This window comes from Pholcus phalangioides, unplaced genomic scaffold, assembly GCF_987345545.1.
Source record: "Pholcus phalangioides strain wild (caught in Gottingen) unplaced genomic scaffold, Ppha-v1.0 ptg000010l_1, whole genome shotgun sequence".
In the NCBI taxonomy this organism is placed as follows: domain Eukaryota; kingdom Metazoa; phylum Arthropoda; class Arachnida; order Araneae; family Pholcidae; genus Pholcus; species Pholcus phalangioides.
Genome location: NW_028301603.1, coordinates 19,076,017 through 19,087,100, shown reverse-complemented (window position 1 = coordinate 19,087,100; position 11,084 = coordinate 19,076,017). Strand labels below are relative to the sequence as shown.

The 11,084-nt window shown below is 38.3% G+C and overlaps 1 protein-coding gene across 4 annotated transcripts in view; it reads left to right on the top strand.

Annotated features, from left to right (window-relative positions):
* The first annotated feature begins 516 nt into the window (after positions 1–516).
* Positions 517–11,084, top strand: part of LOC149081052 (protein Obscurin-like) — a 171,191-nt gene continuing 160,623 nt past the window's right edge. For all 4 annotated transcript variants that reach the window (XM_089237817.1, XM_089237816.1, XM_089237815.1 and 1 more), the window contains exons 1-2: positions 517–1,002; positions 7,015–7,081. In XM_089237817.1, the coding sequence (XP_089093943.1) occupies positions 7,045–7,081 (37 nt within the window). In that variant the 5' untranslated portion in view covers positions 517–1,002; positions 7,015–7,044. The remainder of the gene's footprint in view (positions 1,003–7,014; positions 7,082–11,084) is intronic.

The following is an 11,084-nucleotide window of genomic DNA, read 5'->3' as shown; positions in this document are numbered from 1 at the left end:
GCTGTGGAAGCTTTGGTTAAAACCACGCGCGTTCAATCTTAACGTTATTTATCAACATTTGCTATGATAGCTTTGGTTAAATTTTATCAGGGCAATCGAAGCGTCGCAACAAACATTTTCCATCGCATGGTGGCACAATTGGGCAATGCATCTTCAAAGACTGTCTTCTTGGATCTTGATCGTAGATTAAACAGTGTCGTCTTAATGGGAAGGGCGGAGGAGGGGGGGGGTGCAACGGTGCCTCGAATAGAATTACAAAATTATTGAAGACTTTTTTGGTATAAAATGTATCATAAAATACTTGGACAATGAGCAACACCCCCTCCTTCCCCCACGAAATTATGTAGACAGCCCTGTCGGAGAAAAATACTACAATTGGGAGATCTTTGCTGATTTCGTGAGTTGACGCGTGCATCATAAACGACGTCACCTAAGGAACTAAACAACAGCTTCATAGGACCGATTTGAAACTGAAGATCTTTTTTTTCATTCTCCTCTTCTCTGAAGAGAGAGAGAGAGAAGGTAGCAAATGTATTTTTTTCTTTCTTCTCGGCAGCTCTTCAACAAGAACGAGCTGAACCGAGGAGATGGCAGCGCGTGAGTTTGTTTCATTCGACGAACGACGTCGACAGGAACACTTCTTACAACGCCTGTGTCTATGTCTCCATTTCGTATAACGCGGTCTAACGTGTGCGCGCGTGGTTCTTTCTTTTAGTGGTACAGTTTTTAGGTAGGTAGGTGATCGTCGTGTGTGAGAAGAGAGGTTGGCTCCTTGGTGTTGGTGTCTAAAAGTGGTAGCGTCGGTAACCGATAAAGAATTCATCCTTTGCTTTCCTTTTTTTCCCCCCGCAGCCAGTGTATGATTCGGTTTCAGTTGCTGTTTGGAGTCGGCCTGCCTCGCGAGTCTCTCTATTTCTGCTGTGTTGTCCCACATTGTACACGTATTTTACTGCAACGTACATCCGTCCCATCCCGCCTGTGATCTCTCTAATACAACTCAAGGTAAGAAGTACAAATCAATTGTCTTCCATTTTAATTGGCCGGATTCTTCCTCATTGAAATTCTTTTACTGTTCCTTAGGGAATCATATTCATCAACGTGATCAAAAATCCTAAAAACTATGCTCCAGTTGAAATAGCATTGAAATATTATTTAGTCACTGATTTAATACAATTTTGAGACACTTATTTGCCATTATACATGCTATGCTTGCTATGCCCCATGAGTATTAACACATATCTTTATTATCTCATTTTTTTGAAAATTTTCAAAGATTTAAAAAGAAATATGGTGTTAGTTATCAAACACTAACATCACACGAATGATAATAACTATAAAATCATATACTCATATTAACCGCAATAAATGATTATAAATTTCTGTTTGCGCTACATATTTTTTTTTTCAATTATCCTTTTTAAGTTATCAATTTATATTTTCCTTGATAAATTATTGTTTTCAATTTATCTTATATATAAATTTGAAAGTATGTATGTATGTTTGTTCTTTATACATATTTACAGTTTTAGACCGTTCGTCGCCAGATTTTGCATGTATACCAAACAGGACCGGGATTGAACCGTAGGCTACTTTAAAAGTTTCGCAAAGCAGGGCGAAAAGCCGTCGGGCAACAACAATGGCTCCTAGGCCACAACAGTCACTTCCGAAATGTTTATTTCGGTTGACGTGGTTCCCTAACAATGCGTTTAAGATATGCATGTGCCTTTACAATGGTTTGCCTTTTCTTTAACGCTGCCAGTATTATGTATAGCAGTTTATTCCTTTATAATGGTTTGTCACTTTTTGCAATCCTCTCAGAAATTGAAGAAAACTCGAGAAGCGCCGGCTATGTTTGCTAGTCTTTTATAAGTGGATCAATTTCTATTTTATTTAATAAATCATTATTATTTTCTTCCATAAATGATTACCATTTGATCATTTTTGTCGCAGCACGGTCATTTTCTGCACGAGAGAGCTAATTAGACCGGGTCCAATAGTTTATTGCCGATTCCGAACGGCAGCATTCGAAATTTTGCCTTTATTTTATATTCGCCGAGAGATTGGTGCACTAACCTCTCGATGCCGGACTCCTTGTGGTAATAACGTTTCTTTTTGTGGTCACGTCGCCGTTTCCCTGCGTCAGGAAAGTTTGTGACAATGACCTATACCCGGTATCGAAAACAAACTTCTTTATTTGTGACTGTCACTATTTTCGTTCTTAAGTGATAATCAATTTACATTACCTTCAACACATTAGCCATAATTAATTTTTGTTTTTCTTCACAAGTGATAATCGACTTCTATCAGCCTCTCTCCATAAATACCGTATATACTCGTGTATAAGCCGAGTTTTTTTGTGGTAAAATTCGTTCCTAAAGGCGGGGGGGGGGGCGGCTTATACTCGGGTCAGTTTTTGACAAAGCTGCATTAAGAGTGTTCTTAATCTTTGTGTGCATTAATCTTTCAAGCGGCTTTGGTTTTTGACGAGAAAATATCGACCCCCGCAATCAATAGTAATTTTTGCAACTATAGATGGCGCTAATAATTAGTAGTGATAGATGGCATTGCAAATCATCAGAGTGATTTTTGTAGCTATAGATAGATGGCGATTGTGTTAGTAGTGTTAGTACTTTTCGGGTTAAATCCACGTGGTAATTTTTTTCCCAGGCAGTACAAGTGTGTGTCGTGATTACCCACAGAAAAATCATTGATCTAGTGTTGTATCAGTAAGTATCAACGATCAAAAATGGAGAAAGCTAAAAGATTTGCGTATGATGCGTCTTTCAAACTGAAAGTTATCAAATTCGCCGAAGAAAATAATAACTGTGCTGCAGTTCGGACATATAACGTCAATGAGAAACAAGTGAGAGAATGGGGCGGAAAATGAAAGAGAAAATTTCAGCCATGCGGAAGACAAAAAAGGCTCTTCGATGTGTCGGTGTTCCCTGAACTTGAGAAGGAATTGAATGAATGGGTGCTACACCTCAGACTGAAAGGTATAATCGTGACAAGGACAGCCATTCGGCTGAAAGCACCGTTTCGACCTGTGCTTACGCCAGCGAACAAAGATCGCACAAAAACTCCCAGAAGAATTGGAAAGCAGAATTGAATCTTTCCAGAAGTTCATAATTGAACTGCGAAAAAGACATGGATTTGAACTGTCACAAATCGGTAATATGGACGAAACCCCGGTTACTTTCGATTTTCCAAGCAATAGGACTGTTGATGAACTCGGGAAAAAAACCCATCTTTGTTAGAACAACTGGGTACGAAAAAACACGATTTACGGTCGTGCTACCGGGCATGGCCGATGGAAAGAAATTGCCTCCAGTTGTGATTTTCAAAAGGAAGAAAATTCCTCCGAACATGAAGTTCCCACCATGAATGATCGTGAAAGCCCAGGAAAAGCGCTGGATGGATGAAAAAGGCATTCTACAATGGATCCAGGAAATATGGAACAAAAGGCCCGGAGCAGTGTTCGAGAAACCGGCATTATTGGTATGGGATATGTTCAAACCCCACAGAACCGATAATGTCAAAGCCGAGGCAAAGAAATCGAAAACATCATTGGCTTTAATACCAGGTGGGCTAACGTCGATTTTACAGCCTTTAGATGTGAGCATTAACAAGCCTTTCAAAGATTATTTGAGGCATTTGCTGATCGAATGGATGAGTTCCGATGATAGATAGATAGATAGAACCGCTCACAGCCCCGGACTGATGCAAAGCACCTTACTTCCGTTGCCTCAAAAGAGGCAGAGTTGTGTCGGAAAAGTAAGCAAAGATTTATAGTGGTGGCTCCCCTTGCATCGTGCTCGCAAGTTTCGAATTACTCGCGTCGTTCTCCCCATGAAGACAACCATCAACTCGATGCAACGTACAAGCCATTTGACAAAAATAGGTGACTGAATCCAATGAGTTCCGATGATAAAGAAACCACAAAAAGTGGTGCCTTGAAGAAACCTGACATTGGCCTAGTGTGCCAGTGGGTACATGAGGCGTGGAATTCTGTTTCCACCGAAATTATTATCCGATCCTTCAAAAAATGTTGCATCAGCAATGCGATGGACGGAACTGAAGATGATATCCTGTTTGAAAGTGAAAATGGCGATGACAGCCCAGATGAAGATAAAAACGAAGATGCCGCACCCTATGATGATGGATTACGATGAGCTTGGAGACTCAGAAGAAACGGCTTAAAAAGTCTGAATCATTTTCTATTGTAAATTTGCGTAAGCTATTCATTTTGCTTGAAAATATAAGAAATTTTTTTCTCTGAAATGCACGGATTTTTTAGGGTCGGCTTTTTATTGCGGTTTTGGTGGTCCTGAAGTGGGGGGGGCGGGGGTCGGCTTATACACGAGTATATACGGTAGTTACAAATTCATATTCACCACAATAAATGATTATAAATTCCTATTATCATTCATAATAATTATTATAAACTAGCTATAATACCCTGCGCTGCCCGGGTTTTCTTCAATTACTGGGAGGATTGAAAAATTGAAAAAATCATATAATAAAGGAATAAACTAATATACATAATACTGGCAGCATCAAAGAAGTGGCATGTGTATGCTTTTACAATGATTTGCCATTGTAAAGGCATATAATGTTACATATCTTGCTATGTAATGTGCTTGTAATGTTACGCATTGCTAGGGAGTAACCAAAGTAAACATTCCGAAAGTGACTGTTGGGGCCCAGGAACCATTGTTGCCCGATGGTGTTTTTTTGCCCGTTTCGGGCATTTTCACAGCTCTGACGAACTTTTAAAGTAGCCTACGGTTCAATCCTGGTCCTGTTTGGTATATATGCAAAATTTGGCGACGATCGGTCTAAAAACTGCAACATGTTAGATTTGTATAAAGAATAGACAAACATACATACTTTCACATTTATATATAAAGAGATTAAGGATTCGTAATGATTATTCTTTGTCCTAATCCTTCATAAATGATTATTCTTTGTCCTAATCCTTCATAAATGATTATTATTTGTCCTAATCCTTCATAAATGATTATTCTTTGTCCTAATCCTTCATAAATGATTATTCTTTGTCCTAATCCTTCATAAATGATCATTCTTTTGTATTATCCTTCGAAAATCATTATTATTTTCTACTATACCTCAAAAATTATTATTTTTTCATCTTTTCTTCTAAGTGATCATTTTCTATTATAAATACTTTCTATTATACTTTTGATTAATATTTTCTATCGTCCTCCATAAATGATTATTATTCTCTATTTTTATTGTTCTTCATAAATAGTTTTTCTTTTCTTTCATCCTTCATAAGTGATCAATTTATATTATGTTTCATAAGTGATCATTATTTTATTTTACACGTAGTATTATTATTGTCTTTAGTATCATTTTCCTTCATAAGTGATTATTATTATTATAATCTTTCATGAGTAGTTTTCTAGTATCCTTTACAAATGTGATTACTGTTTTCTATAATCCTTCATAAATATTATTATTGTTTTCTGTTATCCATTGTCGGTGATCTATCTCTTATTAAACTACATCGGTAATCGGTTCCCTTCATCGGTTATGAATTTATATTATCATTCATAAGCGATTATTCTATTTTATTATCATACACAATTTGATGATGCATTATATTTATAGTACTGTATATTACTAATTTCTCTTGATTTTCTCTATGGTTTTTATTATGGATTACATCTTAGTAAATGATTAGAGACTTATGTTTTGTCGATTTCTAAAAGTCTACCATGACTTTTTTTTCCATTATCTAAATAAAATATCGAAGGTTTACGCAAAATTCACCGACCAACAATTCATCGACGGAACATTCAAATCTGGGAAAAATTCACTGACAAGAGTTCGATACGAATCAGTGAACCAATAAGTAAGCGAAGAATGACCGAGTGAGTGAGTCGGTAAATCACGCATTAGTGAGTGAGTGACCTAGCGATAGAGTGAGTGACCTAGTGAGTGAGTGCGTTACCCAGTGAATGACCCAGCGGTATACTGAGCGATCTCATGAATGAGCGAGTGAACAGAATGATTGACCTAGTGAGTGAGTGTATGACGTGGGGATTGAGTGTGTGACCGAGTGATCGACCTAGTCGGTAAGTGAACAACCTGGTGTAGCAGAATGTGTGTAACAGAGTGAGCGAGCGACCTAGAGATCAAGTGAGTGAACTACCTACTGGAAGAGTGATCGGATGACATATTGAGCGACATTGTGAGTGACCTGGTGATTGAGTGTGTGACAGTCAGCAAGTGAACAGCCTGGTGTAACAGAGTGAGCGCCCTAGTGAGTGAGTGACCTAGGTAGAAAACGAGCGACCGAGGGAGAGGGAGCAAACGAGCGATCTAGAGATCAAGTGAGTGACCTACCTACTGAGAGAGTGATCGGGTGACATATTGAGCGACATTTTGAGTGATTTGGTGACTAAATGAGTGAAGTCACATTTGAAGTACGTGAATGACTTGGTGAGCTAGTTAGTGACCTAGAGAGTAAGTGACCTAGTGAGAGAGCGATATAATGAGAGACTCTCCATCTCATTTGCTCACTTACTGACTTATCAGCTCACTCATTGGCTCATTACTTCGCTCACTGATTCATCAGCTCACATTCACCCACTCATTTTCCAACTCTCTCATTCATTCACTCGTCCATTCAGTCACTCACTCGCTCATTCTTTCATTCACTCGTCCATTCAGTCACTCACTCGCTCATTCTTTCATTCATTCATTCATGTTAAACTGTTGTCGGTGAATTTTCCCAGGGATGAATTTTCCATTCGTTAAATTTGTTGGTCGGTGAATTGCGTGGCGGTGGATTTTCCGGACACGAATATCGAAGGGTTTTAGGGAAAATTTTCTCGTTTCTTAAAAATGTTTTTTTCTTTTACTCAAAACAAGAAAAAAGTTTTGTGAGAATGAATTTTTTTATTAACGAAATAGAAATCAATATCTTTGAGAAATTAAATTGCGTTGGAAAATATCAATTCATATTTTCCGTGTTTCTTTTTCTAGCCATAAAATCCTGGTCAAAAGAATCGCAAGATGTCCATCGAATCGAGTTCTTTGAAACTGAGTAAAGGTGAGTGTGAATCCCATTATATATACCGTGCGTTGGAAACTCACGTGGTTTCCATTAATACAGAGATTGGCGTGATTAGCTGACTCTTCTCGCTGCAGTGTTTCTCTTTTGGCAGAAGGAGTGTTGGCACCACACTCGCGTTCTCTTACTCGTTTGACAGAAGCGGTTTCCAGTTTTAGTTATTTTTGCTGGTGTGGGACATTCACTGACTACAGTCGAACTTGGTTAATTCGAAGCGGAAGGGGGGTCAACAAAAAAGTTCGAATTACTCGAAATTCGAATTATCCAATTAATTTAATCTGGATGCGTAAAATGACTGCAAATTGCAACTTTATCATCAATCTATGTATATAAAATTGATTTTCTGTGTGTGTGTGTGTTCTCTATACAAATCTACAGTTTTAGATCTATCGTCGATAAATTTTGTATATATATATACCAAATGGGACCCAAATTGAACGATAGGCTACTTTAAAAGTTTGTCAGAACAGGGCAAACGCCCGAAATGGGCAAAAAAAAACTGTCGGGCAACAATGGTTTCTGGTCCTCAACAATCATTTTCGGATTTCGGAACGTTTATTTTGGTTACCATGGATCCCTAGCAATGCGTTTTAGACGTGTATATGCCTTTACAATGGTTTGCCACTTTTTCAATCCTCCCAGTAACGAGAGCTTTTTGAACAGACGTCATCAGCATCACTTTGAGGATCAGGTAAAGGATGGTCCCCATAGAAATCAATGTTAAAATTGCCGATTTTACTGTAGAAATGCGGAAATTTGGTGGGGTTTTCCGCCACACATCAATAATTTCAAAAATTGTATAGAATTCTCGATTTCTGAAATATTGAGTTTGCTCAGAGATATACGAAGCCCAGGAGATTAAATATGAAGTAATTATACGGACCTACTTTTGATTTTGATATTCATGCAATAATACATTGATTTCAACTTTTTATTTATATCTTCTCAAGCATGAAAATTAATGTCTCCGTATTGTCTTTAATATTCATGTAGTTTAGGATGTTTTAAAATTAATTATGGGCCCGTAAAGTACATTGAAGAAATTCCACAGCTTTAACTAAGCATTTTTGGAAGCAGAAACAGGCAAATGGGTAACTTGAAGTTCAAGGGTAGGGGGATTTAATCGAAATGCCTAGCGCCCCTTAAAAAAAGGTAAAAAAAATATTTTTCTACGTTTCTTTAAATCTCGATTTTTTTTATTTCATGAGTCGCGCAGGAAGTCGCCATATTGGTTGACTGAGACACGATCTGCATGTCCCTCAAAAAAAGAGGGAGATATCACGTGATCCAACCCTGCCCACCTTTCCGCGACATTAGGCCGGATAGTTGAGAGTCTACTGTGTACCACATATCTGACCCGCGGACTGAAAAGGTTGTGCACCCCTGATCGAAAGGATTGATAGTCTTTTCATTGTCTACTTTGACAACTTTTTTTTTCCCCCCTTCAAGATCATGCCATGTGCCCAAGGTATGCAGAAGCCCAGATGATGTCTAGAAAAGCAATGTTAATATCTTTCAATTCTCTTGCACCATCGGCCATGATACGATCATCATTTCCATTCGCAACGACACCGACTGTATCCGTCCTCTATTTTTACAGTCGCTGTCAGATTCCGTGTCTAGTCACTCACTACCGGGAACGCGTCACCATAACCTACATCTTCGAAATAAATAGTTTCACTCTTTAATATATATTTTTAGAACAAACTTTTTCTTTCCCCCTCCCCCTTCTCGGTGCTCCTTAAAAACAAAGTCGGAGGAAGAGGAATAGTTGGGCCTTTTCTGCTTGGGATTGAATAGCAGTTTTCTTTCAGAGCTGCAACATGGACTCGTTATAGGCAACGTCATGAGTTTATTGATGAAAATAATTGCGAGCAGGGTTATCAGATTTCCAGCTCTCGTGCTGCTGACACTCTTGACTGACCATATTTATTTGGAATGAAAGCGGGACATCCAGCCAATCATCACTAATTGGCACCAACCCGTTTTTGACCGTTTCATCCACTTCTTGCCGAACTGCGCAATTCATTTACACCAGTGGGTCTCAAACTTTTGTCTCCCCCGCGGCTTTCGTGCCCAATTCATAGTTCATCTGTAGCTCCCCCAGAATAGTTTGGTAATATTTTCTCGTATAAAAGAACACTTCAAAGCATAAATAGGCACACAAATCACAATATCTCGAGCTCACCGCGCCGCACGCTTCGAAAAATTCCGACTGCTTTACGTACGTTGGAAGAACGCAGGTGTCGCGTTGGGATATGATCGAAGTGTTCAAAATTTTCACCGGGATGGATAGGATGAACCATGAGTTATTACTACACCGTCAATCAGCTGCTTCGACAAGAGAACACCAGTATCGTTTAGTGAGGGACAATGGTTGTGGTGTCGCAGAGACTTTTCCCTAATAGGGTTGTCAAGGGGCCGTTCAAGTATTACGTAAGAAAAGTTTTAGCCATTTTTGACCCCCCCCCCTTGTCAGCAAAATTTCGTCATCAGCTCTGCCCCTCTGAATCCAACTCATATTTTCATAAAGGGTGGTTGATGACGTAATCATTATCCAAATCCCCCCTCCCCCCTTGTCATCAAAAGTCAGCAAATCGGAAACCCCCTCCCCCCCATCGATGATGACGTAATACTTGAACGGCACCCCAATACATGGCATAGCTTACCTCCGGGGATTGTGAATTCTAACACAATCGATACGTTTAAAAAGAAGTACGATAGACATATTGGGATAAATCGAGAAGCTATCTATACGTAGGTAAGACAACCATAATTCTTTTTATGGGCAGTGTATCATTATTATTTTTTGCGAAATATGCTTTTATATTGGATTGCTGTGTTCTATTTGACATCCACTATTTCTTATAGACAGATTTTTTTCAACCACCTCGTTGGGGAATTTGCTTGTTGTGGCCTTTGTGTTTGTATTTGCATTTAAAAAACATTGTTAAAGAGGTTTGGGATTTTATAGTGATGAGAAGCGGTGGCAAATATAGATCTGCCCCCCCATCCTGACAAAAATCCCTGCGTTTAGGCATGATGAAAATAAATTAAACGCGAAGATTTTTTTGAGAAATGAAATTTCCGAATGAATAAGATCTTTCGCACGTGCTTGGCGTACCCCAATCAGAGTTTCTCTTCAGAAACATATCAAGAGGGTTATACCCGGTGATGAAGAAGTGCCTGCTGGGAATATATATCTATCTATATCTATATATATAAAATTGATTTTCTGTGTGTCTGTGTGTGTGTGTATGTTCTCTATACAAATCTACAATTTTAGATCGATCGTCGCCAAATTTTGCATATATACCAAATGGGACCCGGCTTGAATGATAGGCTACTTTAAAATTTCGTCAGAGCAGGGCAAGTGCCCCAAATGGGCAAAAAACTGTCGGGCAACAATGGTTTTTAGGCCTCAACAATCACTTTCGGAACATTTACTTTGGTTACCGTAGCAATGCGTTTCAGATGTGCATATGCCTTTACAATGGTTTGTCACTTTTTTAATGTTGCAAATGTATGTATAATATTTTGTGCCTTTATAATGGTTTGTCACTTTTTTAATGTTGCAAATGTATGTATAATATTTTGTGCCTTTATAATGGTTTGTCACTTTTTTAATGTTGCAAATGTATGTATAATATTTTGTGCCTTTACAATGGTTTGTCACTTTTTTAATGTTGCAAATGTATGTATAATATTTTGTGCCTTTATAATGGTTTGTCACTTTTTTAATGTTGCAAATGTATGTATAATATTTTGTGCCTTTATAATGGTTTGCCACTTTTTTCAATCCTCCCAGTAATGAGAGCTTTTTGAATAGATGCCATTATCAGCATCACTTTGAGGGTAAGGCAAAGGATGAGATCCCCATAGCAATCAGTGTTAAAATTGCCGATTTTACTGTAGAAATGCGGAAATTTTGTGGTTTCCGCCACATCAATAATTTTAAAAATTGTATTGAATTCTCGATTTT